General features: G+C 31.4%; 2 protein-coding genes across 3 annotated transcripts; one reads left to right on the top strand and one right to left on the bottom strand.

The window, feature by feature from the left end:
* Positions 1-7,349: 7,349 nt before the first annotated feature.
* On the bottom strand, positions 7,350-9,171 carry LOC133699973 (uncharacterized). Its single transcript, XM_062123522.1, has 4 exons — positions 8,598-9,171; positions 8,342-8,488; positions 8,138-8,215; positions 7,350-7,702 (listed from the first exon to the last, which is right to left on the bottom strand). The coding sequence occupies exons 1-4, from the start codon at positions 8,952-8,954 to the stop codon at positions 7,496-7,498; spliced, it is 789 nt and encodes a 262-aa protein (XP_061979506.1). The 5' UTR covers positions 8,955-9,171; the 3' UTR covers positions 7,350-7,495.
* Positions 9,172-9,348: 177 nt separating this feature from the next.
* Positions 9,349-11,793, top strand: LOC133699167 (uncharacterized). 2 transcript variants are annotated; one of them, XM_062122325.1, is made up of 4 exons: positions 9,349-9,983; positions 10,869-11,009; positions 11,356-11,442; positions 11,606-11,793. In XM_062122325.1, the coding sequence occupies exons 1-4, from the start codon at positions 9,378-9,380 to the stop codon at positions 11,681-11,683; spliced, it is 912 nt and encodes a 303-aa protein (XP_061978309.1). In that variant the 5' UTR covers positions 9,349-9,377; the 3' UTR covers positions 11,684-11,793. The 2 variants fall into 2 exon arrangements, with proteins under 2 accessions (XP_061978309.1, XP_061978307.1); XM_062122323.1 differs by having other exon boundaries at positions 9,349-9,998.
* The last annotated feature ends 545 nt before the right edge of the window (positions 11,794-12,338 follow it).

Genomic DNA, 12,338 nt, shown 5'->3' with positions numbered 1-12,338 from the left:
TAAGAAGGTTAAAGAGGCATTTAATGAATTGATTCAAGATATTTAAGCCTTATTTCTTATAAGACTTATAGATTCAACTTATTTTCCTACTTATACGCAAAGTGGGCTTATTTTTTCAAATGTATAGTTTTATGCTAACATGTATATTGATCTTTACCTCTTTGAAAATTGCAAAAGTTTTAGAATTGTGATTCACTTTCCTTTGATTAGTTATGGCATGAGAAAACAAAAGTATTGATAGGGAATCAGTCTTTTCTTTGCAATGTTCAGGTTCGACCTCTTCCTTATCTTTAAAGATTGATTCATTATTTTTTTATATAAGGTTTAAGAATAGGTTTTTCAATAGCCTTACCACTATAAAGAGTCATTACTGATTTGACTTGATCATGTGTTGGTTTCTTGAGCTGCCCACACTTTAGTGTATTGTCCTTTTGTATTTTACTATGGTTGATAAGGAAATTTACTTTTCTCCTGACAACTAAAAGCAAATATGAATTTTTCAAGAGTTTTTTTCTTCAAATTTGCAATAGTTTGAGCATTTTGAGCATTGATTGACTCTTTCTTTTCAATGAATGAATGTAATGTTTCCTTAAGATTTCTTTTAGGAGGGAAAACATAAAGAGGTATATATCCTTAAGAAATTTTAAAATTATGATGTGTTTGAAAGGATGGTTGTGAAGTTTATGCATTATTGTTATTATTCTTCCAACTAAAATTTGGATGATTTCTTCGACTATGATTGTACATTTATGAGTATGGATTAGGATTTTACCTTTGGAAACTATTTAAAGCATTGACTTATTCATGAAGACATTCCATGAAAGATGGAAAAATTAGACAATTATTGGTTGAGTGTTCATTAGTTTCACAGATTTGATACACAACTTCATGAACAAATTTTAAATGACCACTCTTTTGCAATTCTAGTACCTCAACTTTTCTAGCTAAAGATGCAAATTTAACTTGAAGGTCATGATCTTTCCTAAGGTTGTAGATGCCTTCATTTGATGTATAGGGTTGTGTTTTACTCGTTTCCTCACAAGTGCCTTCATAACAGAGGTGCTACTTTTCCATGCGGTAAGCTATGAGAGAATTAAGTATTTATTGTGCCAAAGATTGTACACTACGAATCAAGACTCACTTCTTAACAAGAAAGGTATTAAGATTGATTAAGATAGCAATTATAACACATGTTAATAGCGAACTTTCTTGAATTTAAACATTAAAGTCCATGTTGAATTTGTACTATATTTATTCTTACACAATTAGTGTAATCTTTTTACCTTGAAAAAAATAAACTTAACTAAATATAGTTAAGAAAAAAAACATAAAAAAACAAGATAAAAACATAGTAATGATATAATTACTAAGCATAATAAAACAAATTATAAGTATAAACAAGAGATTAATGAGAATATAACATGAATAAAATTCAAAGAAAAATGCAAATAAAGAAAATAAGAGCATGGATCTTGATTTGAAAACCAAGTTGTCTTAATGTATGAAAAATGCCTCCTTTTATAAGCTAAAATTTAGAACTATTGAAATGGTGGCTAATAATTGATTTGATGGATGTACAAAACGTCAGTTGTAACATGATTATTTGTACAAATAGTCTGCTTGAAAGCTATAGATATTTGTCTTAGTTTTCCAAAAAAATAAAAATAAGAATAGGCTTATTTGGGCTTCTAAGACTCTAGATATGGGCTGAACACCGAATAATGTCTAAAAAGCAAGACAAAAACTTATCTTTGATCGCTAAGATTTGAACTTAAAAATGACAATATTGAGTCTTAGGCTCTTCATGAATGTTTTAGGCCTACATCTTAGCTTTCCATGAAGCTAAACTACATCTAAATCCGAGGTTGGTAACTTTTAAAAAGTTAGTGGTGTTTCAGTTTGAATAGAACTAGCCCAACTATGATTTATTCTCAAAGTGTAACCCTCTCTTTATCTTTTCACTTAAATTATAATTTCAATAATTAAACATAACAATTAGTTTTCTAAATTGTAAGGTATTCCTATTTTACAAACCTGCATTTAAAACAGAACATTTACTATAAATTAAAGATATATTATATTATCAAACTTGTTATTATAAAATGTGTTTAAGTTAGGGAATTTAATGATATTTTAAGTGTAATATGATTTTATAAAATCTTAATAGAGATTCACTTTTAAGTACTTATTAAGCATGAAAGACCTTATAGAGTTGAATGATTAAATGAATGTGGGAAAGGAAGAGTTACTTTGATTTCTTTTTTGGTTGAAAGTCTAAGGATTAGGTATTATGTGTTGTGGTTTTTATACATATATACTACTCATTTACTATTGTGGTGTCCTTGAGAATTTGATAGGAAGGCCAAACATTATGGGTTTAAGAAAATATTTTCTTAAAAAGAATGGAAATTTTTTTACACTTATACCATTGTCACCTAGATAGGTTTATATAGATCAAATAAGACTGAAGAAGGAAGTTGAAAGTTTAGAATAATCATGTGAGGATGTGAGGAAAAATGAAAATCATGAGAGCCTTAAGAGAATAGTTTTGTCCAAGATGAAAAAAAAAGGGTTTTAACCGAGAGATGAGAGAAAAAAAAAGGATAGAAAAACAAAAGGGTAAAGAAAAAAAAGTATGTGAAAAAAAATAAAAAAACATGTTAGTGTTTATACAAAAGAAAGTGAGATTAAGACTGTCTATAATTTTATTTGCATATAAGAAGATATATTTTAACACTAATAAACTTGATCGTTGTATTCCTAAGTTTTTCTTATAGCATGCTTTTGAGGGTATTTTTTTTTATGAGGTTCTTAGTGGGTTGCCATCTATTACGAGAATTAAGCATCAAATTGATCTCGTGCCAAGAGTAACAATACCTAATCAGCCAACCTATATAAGTGATCTCAATGAAACGAAGGAACTTTAAAGGCAAATGGAGAAGCTAATGTCAAAGGGTTACATAAGAGAAAACATGAATCCATGTGTAGTTCCCGTGTTCTTAGTACCAAAAAAGGATAGGACTTAGAGACCGTGTGTTGATTATCGTGCAATCAATAATATTATAGTAAAGTATAGACATCCAATTCCTAGACTTCATAATATGTTAGATGAATTGCATTGATCCTATATGCGTTTTTATAGGAGATTTGTTAAAAAATTCAGCACTTTAGCTACACCTTTAACAGAGATTGTTAAAAACTTAATAGGATTTAAATGGGGTCAAGAGCAAGAGCATGCATTTAACTTATTCAAAGTGAAATTGATTTCAACTCTATTATTATAATTACCTGATTTTATATAAAAAATTGAGATTAAATGTAATGCCTTGGGAATAGGTATTGGATCTGTTTTAATATAGGAAAACAACTCATAACTTATTTTAGCAAAAACCTCAATGGTGAAACATTGAATTATCCTATTTCTAATAAAGAGCTTTATGCTTTGGTGAGGCATTAAAGATTTAACACTATTACTTGTGGCTTAAGGAATTCATGATCCATTCAGATCATGAATCATTAAAACAAATGAAGGGTTAAATGAAGTTAAATCATCAATATGCTAAATGAGTTGAGTTCATATAAACATTCTCATATGTGATAAAATACAAGAAATGTAAGGAAAATATAGTAGTTGATATACTATCGTGAAGATATAAACTTCTTTCAAGTTTAAATGCTAAATTAGTATGATTTGAGTATATGGAAGATTTATATATTGATGATGATTTTTTGGCCAAGTATATAAAGCTTCTGAGAATTCAAAATTTGATAAATTTTTTGGGTTGATGGGTATTCATTTAAGGAAAAAACATTGTGTGTACCTACTATTTTTATACATGAATTGATTGTTCATGGGGGCAGATTAATGAGATATTTTGGGGTTCGTAGAAATGTTGTTGATCATGATGTTAAAATTTTTACCTACTTTTGGAAGGTTTTGTAAGGTAAGTTAGAAACAAAATTTTTATTTTCTACTACTTGTCATCCATAAATAAATGGTCAAACTAAAATTGTTAATAGAACTTTGACTACATTGTTAAGAACTACCATTCAAAAAAATTTGAAGAATTAGAAAGATTGTGTGCTGTTTTTTGAATTCATATACAATAAAAATGTGCATTTTACGACGGATTATTCATATTTTAAAATTATTTATAGCTTTCGTTCAACTCCTTTGGATTTGATTCATTTATTTATTGATGAAAGGAATAGTCTTGATATAAATGGAAAAACACATGTAGTGAAGACTCTTTATGAGAGTGTATAGTGGCAAATACAGAAAAAGAATGAGCAACATGCATTCAAAACTAATAAAGGCCGAAAAAGAGTTATCATTGAACCAAGTGATTGGATTTGGGTGCATATGCATAATGAGAGGTTTCCTGAATATAAAAGATCTAAGTTGATGTCATGAGGAGATGGTTCATTCCAAATCCTTAAAAGAATTAATGATGATGACTATAAAGTAAGTTTACCAGGTGAGTATGGTGTTACTACTACTTTTCATATTTCTAATCTTTCTTTGTTTGATGTAGGTGATGACTCAAGGTTAGATCCTTTTGAGGAGAGAGGGGATGATGCAATTCAAACTACACTAAAAGATCCATTAAAAGTTCCACATGGGTTAATTACAAAGTCAAAGGCAAAAAAAGCTTTAAGAAGTATTCAATAGACTTATTTAAAGTATTTGGGCCAAGGTGAAATTGAAGGAGACTACATCTTTAACAAGTAATGATTAGACCTTAGTCAATTTAATCTATATAAATGAGAGGCATGATCCATCTACTAAATGAGCTAGTTAATTTCAGTAGTTAGAGGCTTATTTTTTTTAATGCAGAATTTTATTCTAACAAGCATAATTCTCTATTTGACTATTGGATCAAGCTGAAAATTTATCTAAAGATTCCAGAGGCCTTGTTTTATATTAGGTTAAATTTCAGGCCAATTAGACATCGCGAAAGCCTTTCGATTAGGTCTAGAAGCTACTAAACAAGAATTGTATTAGTTTCCTAATTGATTTAGGATTTTTTTTCTATTTTATTTAGAACTCTTTTATTATTTTTTTTCCAGAATTATTTAGGGTGATTTTACCTATTATAAATAGGGTTATTTAGTTTGTATTTAGGTTTCTTTGAACAAGCTTTGATTTCAAAATAATCTATTATGTGTGTGAGAGGAAATTCTCTTATTTTGGTTCTTAATTGAACTACTCTGATTATCAAAGAATTAACCAAGCTTAATTGTGTCTTTCATACTTCTTGTTCGCATCTCTTTATAGGTGTTTGGTAGGGGTTTGATTTCTATAGTCTTGGTGCTTTAGTACAACTTATCAAGCTCAATCACAAACCTGCATTTAACTTTCCTAAAAGGGTCAATTTGACTGCAGGCTTCTGGATCTTTATATCCACGAAGTTTACATAATTTAGAATACCTAATTTACCCCCTCTTAAGTTCTTTAGGTTGACATTTTATTTTATACACTATGTTAAAAGTTGCCCACACTCATGTTTGTGTTAGTGTACATGCCTTGTAGTCAATTGGTTGATTAAACGTATAATTGACTTTGTTCATGTAAATATATTTAATTTATTAATAAAAAAATTATTTATCTTTAATATTTATCAAATATTTTATTAATGAATCAAGTATTTGATTAATAAATCTAGAGTAAAGATAAAGTTCATAGGATAAAAATGCTTTGCAAAAAAAATTATAAAATTATTATAATTATGATATTCTTATTGCATTAAAGCATTTGTCCTATATGTTCCTAGTCAATGCTCTATTAAGACTAAATATTAATTAGAGTTATAAGACTAATACATATTATGTTCTTTCCTTTATAAAAAGGAAGAAAATGTTTTCATAAGCTGAGGTATGAGGGATACCTACAATTAATATATAGGTGCTTACTAGATCACATGTACAATGAATTGATCAGCATGATAATTTTATATAAAGATATCACTTGTGTCTATGGAAAGACTCACGTGACGGTTTTGTAACTGATCATTAGACTTAAAATCACTAAGTTATCTTATATAAGGAATTTTATATTTTGATTATGCTATATATTGTCCTAATCAAAGGTAACAAACAAACAAATATGGGTAAAAAATGAATTATATGAAGATATTTGTGTAATCAAAAGAGGATTCATCACCTAAATGAATTAGAAAAAATATTTTATCTCTTGTCAAATTGTATTTGATTATAAATCCTTGCGCAAGATAGAATGAGATTTGGAAAGAATTTCAAATCTTATTTAAAGAATCAATAACTATGGTGTTGAGAACAAACATTATTTGATAGAGTAGATACACTCCATGCTATAATATCTAAATCAAAACATTGTTGATAAATGAATAATAATTACACTCAGAAATTAATGATCATTAAAAGGTTAAGTCAAATCATTTATGACTTTCCTAATATTTGGAGTTCATGATAGGCTGTTAAACATTGTAGTTGATCTTCAAATATAAATCAATCAATTATTGAATTGATAATAAATGAATTTGTTTAATTTATTTAATCATATTTTATTTAAGGTTGCTATTTATATTTGGGTCAACTTATTAGGGAACCTAATAAGTCACACACATAAGAACTATTGGTTAGAGATTAAAATGTGATGATTAATCAAGTGTGATTTGATTATAAATAAATTTTAGAAATTAAGGACTAAACTGTAATTTATACAGAGAATTACAATTCTAGACTTAGAAAAATCCAGTAGGGACTTTATTGAATAAAATTTTAAAATTATCCTTATGAATGATATTATTCAGGTGGCAGATTGATATTTTACCTTTTATAGAGTTTTCAGGTTTTCTTATAAATAAAATGTTATACATTTTATTTTTGTATAACAAGTAGTACATAGTACAAAAACTATGTAAGTTATAGAACACCTGAAAAACACAAAAGAAAAGAGCTAGCACTCAAAGGTATAGCAATTCCTCTTTTCTAAAAAGGTTTAGGAGATTTCTGACAGGTGGTTCGTGTGGATTATTGTTAGAGACCGGGTACTATTGGATGACTTGTGGTTTGCGACAACTCAATATTAAAGCAATTATTCGAAGCCAAAAAAAACATTTGATCTTCAAGTAATATTCGTATAAACTCTAAACAATTCTAGATCTTTCTAACGGAATCTTTGAAACTCTTAAAAAATTTTAAATTTATTATTTTCATTGCATAATTATGTTTCAGAAAACCCATCGGTTAGTATCTTATATCATAGTCTATCTTTTTCTTATTTGAACTTAGAAAATTGAAGAGATGTCCTTCTAGGAATTCCTTACAAATGAAGTTGCATGAGAGGAAAGAAAAAGCAACGAAGGATGTGAAGTTGAAAATCTCAAGTGTCATTGAAACAATCCGATATCACCACACAATATGCCAAACAAACCTTAAAAAAGGGGAAAAATAAAATAAAAAGAATAAGAAGAAGTTGAGCGTATATAGGTAAGATGTACAATTTCTTTGGACTTCAGGGCTTAATTTGCTTCCCGTGGGCCTCCTTGATATCATTTCTAAGCAACTTGACTGCTTTCTCAAACTCATTGAAATTGGTAACGGCTTCGTTGAGCTGGCTTTGGTGTGAACTTGGAGACTGGAAGCGAATTCGAATTTCCATGAATTTTTCCCAACAATTCATGGCTTTCCCAGGGTCTTCTAACATTATATAAATGATGGCCTGCAAGAGCAGTGTTTTATAAACATTCACAATTACGGGTATTAATATACAATACTGCAAAATATAATCCAATAAGTTTCGATCATTTCTTGTCCCAGTGATCATTGAATACTTGAGTTACATTAGTTGATGGTTTTTTTTTTAAAAAAAAGAAAGCAATCTACTATTTATTAGTAGATAACATAACTTATTTGATACTATAAACTATTGGTAGTTGATACGCTATTTAAGTCTAAAAGAATTTAGTTTTAATTAAAGGCATATATTATGATAGAGAATAATATAAAGTTATTTTCAGTCCTATTTGTTAATTTAAGTTTCGAAGATTTATGGACTAGTTGATTATTTAGATATAATTGTTCTTCCCCAAATTTATCTGCAATTCTCTTTTATAATGCATGTTTGTCATGAGGGTTGTGAAAAAGATGTCCTCACCTTATATAGAGGACGTCTTGCGTCAGAAATTTCTTCATGACTCAGGCATTCGCAGGCTAAAGCCTTCTCGAATTCTCCCTAGAGAGATGCGTAAATACATCAATACTATACTGATTAGTTTATGTAATATATATATATATATATATATATATATATATATATATATATATAATTAGCGAGTACGAGGAATGAATGAAGCAGCACCTGGTAGATGTGCATTTCGACAAGCAACATTTCAATCTCATAAGCTACATGTGATTTCCCTTCCTTTCGAGCACTTTTCAGTTGTGTTTCCAGTATTCCCACCGCAACTGCTTCTTTTCCACTCATTTCCAGCCTTGCAACAGTGCTCTAGTCACATGTAATGGGGAAACCTTAAAGATACTGGTAAGCCGTGCCTTGAACAAAAATTGAAGACTCAGAAAGCAAAAATATCATTAAATTAACGGAGAAGCCTAACCTGTAGCTTTACGAAATCAGGATGTTCTTCTATCAGTAAATCCTGTAACTCAATTTCAGCTGATTTAAGTGACGCTTCATCTGCTCGGGCACGATGATAATCAATCACTCTCTCCAAGGCCAGTTTCCCTCCATGGAGAACTCCTACAGACATCGATCTTGTAAACACAGCGTGAACCTTCTTTTTTTGCTTCTTACATGAACGTTTTGCATAAGCCCATCCGATGTAAACGCTGGCAAAAATTACAGTTGCCGTCGCCGCCATTGCTCCATATTTATTCCTTACAGTGATGCTGTTAAAGAAATTCTCTAAGTGTACGTCTAGGTTTCTCTTCAGGGAAAAGTTGAAAACAGGCATTGTTATCAATTTATGGTTTTGCTACTGCCTGTGGGAAAGAAAATCTTTCCTAACGATGCATATGCTAGTGGAATTGCTTCCAATCCGGGAAGTGGTGATGCAAATGATATGAGATAATTCATAAAGGTGAATACTGAGAGAAAAAAACAATAACAAAAGCTTGGTTGAGAAGAACAAATTATTCTTATTTCTTCCTTGTTAGGTGGGTAAAGAAAGTTGCACGCGTACACACCCATTGAGAACCAGGACAAAATGTATACCTCTCCTCCATATGAAGGAACAAATATTACCTATATCAATGTGAATGTTCTTGGCAAATTCTTATCTTTCAAGTTATGCCTCGCCAGTTAAATATCTACCAGCCTGATATAATTATGCTTCGCCAGCTAAATACTTGCAACGTCTGACAATTATGACTCAGAGATGCCTTCCTTGCACAACTTGAGTACTTTCATTATTCTCAGTTATTTCCTTTTAAAGCTCAACCAGCAAAGGATGTTTTCTGAAACTCTTAAAACGCAAACCATCATGACATCAATGCTTTGCGTTGGCAATGGAAACCCACTTTCAATGCTTGTATGCATACCTTCCACTGTCAGCATTATTCCTCGGAGGACTAAACCTCATTTAAGCCTTGTCTCTAGTTCTCCTTCGCTTACAAGTTGCTATACACGCCACAAACTTGGGCATCTCTTCCGTCCTGTAATTTGCGCATCATCAGACAGGTCTCCAACCCCTTCAAGAAATGAAAACAATTGCGACAACAAAATTGTGAAAGCCGCAGTGGGGGCATCTGTAGCTTTGGCTTTTGCTCTTGGTATAATTGGTGGTAACTTCAGAATGTATCCTAAAGCCATTGCAGGTCCTAGGGAATTATATCAGAAAGCTCCTCAAGTAGAAGAACATCCATCATCACTTGCGAAGCTGGCACTCGAATCATTCCTGGATGTGACATCGGACCTGGCTTCTACCGATGCAGTGAGCCCAATTGCAACTTTTGATCCGCCTCCAAATCCTTCAATAGAACAGGTTAAAGAGATCAAGGTTCTCTTCTCCAACACCCTTAAATGCTAATCTTCCATATTACATTAACTTTTTTTTTAAAAAAAAAATAAAACTTCTACTGATATCCATACCAAATAATTAGGTCAATATCGGTTCTTACTACACCTTCAATTTAATGAAAAATGATCAACCAAAATAGTTTATTTATGTATTTTTCCTCCTCAATTGCACGCAAGTCCTATTCGATATAAAGTAGTTTATTTTAATATAGTGAAACACAATTTTGCATGACTATTTTTCCTACTCAAGTTCTTTTGCTACTAATTTTTTTCTATTATCTCGAACAGAGAGAGAGAGAGAGAGAGAGAGGATGCGAGCAATTATCATAGATTTTACACCCGGTTTAAGGCCCGGGTTCCGGATTTTGACCGGGTTACCAGAATTAATTTTTTTTAAAAAAAATCAAAACAACATTGTTTTAGTAAAAAGACAAAAATTAATAGGTTGCAACCGAGTTTTTTATCGGGTCTTGCCGGGTCAACCCGCCTGGTCAGTGGGTTACACCGGGTTTTTTCTTCTCCTGTTTTTTCTTCAACTCGGTCTGATTCTAGCCTTGGGTCGGCCAGCTCCTAGATCGACCTGTCGGGCTGAACCGGGTTTTAAAACTATGGCAATGACAGAAGCCAAAACCGTAAACCGGCTGAAACTAAAAAAAAGGCGCCGATTTGCTGAATGGAAGTACAAGAACATAATTGAGACCATGAATATCCAGCACAATAAATATGTCAAATTCTAGCTAGGCTCAAAGTCCGTTCTGTTCTCTGTTTTTTATATTCTATTTTTAAGAGGCACTGAATTTTCTTGAATAGGCTAAAAGGTTAAATTTGTTATCCACAAAATGTTTTGCAGAAGCACGCAGTGCGTCTTATGATATATGGGGAAGCTGAAGAAGCAGTGTGGTATCTGCAAGAAGCATTTGAGAAGTATAAGAACGATCCTGAGCCTGCATACAATGTGGAAATGGCATTAGTGGAAATTCTCATTTATCAGGTACAACTTCCAAAATGCATGCAAATGTTTGGGTGCTAACTTTCATCAAAATGAATTCAAAGGTCGACAATCTTGGCATATATGCTCATTTCTTCCTATCTAGTCAAAGAAATAAAATAACTAGGTAACCTACCACTGCTCATCACATATAGATTCAAATCTGTAGAATCAAGAAACCTCAACTTCTCATAATTGGCTTTGTAAAATTAAGAAAAATATAGCTCTCAGAATCTTGAAAAGTAGTTTTTACTGGTTGCATAATCAAGTATTGATTTCTTCCTTCAATTTACTGCTGACCTCCTAGCTAGTGAGTAATCGATCTGTTAATCTATGTTATGTTATGCAGCACAAATACGAACGTGCTTTGAATTGCGACTGCCTCAACCATGATGATCAACTCGGCCCTTCAGATGCCCGGGTTTTCCTTTACAAGGTCGTTAAACCCCGAGTTCGAATTAACACAATCATCTATCAGAAATTCTATGATAATCAAGGCCTAATCATTTCCGAATGAATATTTCTGAATTTTCTTTCAAAAAGAATTCTTATACATTAGCTTACTCGTAGATGCAATCTTTTTTCTCCTATTTGTACAGGCTATAATATATACCATGTTGGATTTCAACGAGGAGGCAAGGATATGGTGGGAAAGATACATGTATGCTGTTGAATGAGGATTTCTGGCCTGCAAGATAAATTTTCCATGTAATCAAAGAGGGACAACCATTGGCATCATAATATCAATATGTGCGAAAATATATATTTTAACTAGATCATTTGCTCACACGACCATGATTGCCCACATAACATTTCATCTCCTACCCAATGAGGAGCAGCCATGGGGATCGTGTAGCCATGTTCTTTTCGAGGCAAGAAAAAAACATTTTGGAACGATTTACCGCTTTGAGAAAATACTTGAATAATGGACGCATCCATTCTTTTTACGGAGAACAATTTTATGAAACAAGAGACTGAGAACAAAGACATCAATCTGACCTAAAATAACGGATACAACCGAAGATTCTATCATCAAACTAGGAACCATGATGTGACAAAGCACCCTCTGGAAATTGCTTTGTAGCATAATAAAGGTTAACCCACTTCTAAAATTTCATTCCCATTATCCCAGCAATTGGCTTCCTAGTTCAGAAATTTTTTTTTCTCAAGAAAAATAAAAACAACAAGAAACGAGAATTGCAATTTTATCCTTTAATGTCCTATAGACACCTAAATCATTGTCAATATTATATTTTGACAGCTCCAGCCTAGTAGCAATTTTTTTTCCTGATTTTAACCCTTGAACTGTAAAGCATTTTGAGTGACATTAAT

The sequence above is a fragment of the Populus nigra genome, chromosome 7 (genome assembly GCF_951802175.1).
Source record: "Populus nigra chromosome 7, ddPopNigr1.1, whole genome shotgun sequence".
In the NCBI taxonomy this organism is placed as follows: Eukaryota; Viridiplantae; Streptophyta; class Magnoliopsida; order Malpighiales; family Salicaceae; genus Populus; species Populus nigra.
Note: the sequence above shows the minus strand (reverse complement) of the source record. Positions and strands in the feature narration are given on the sequence as shown.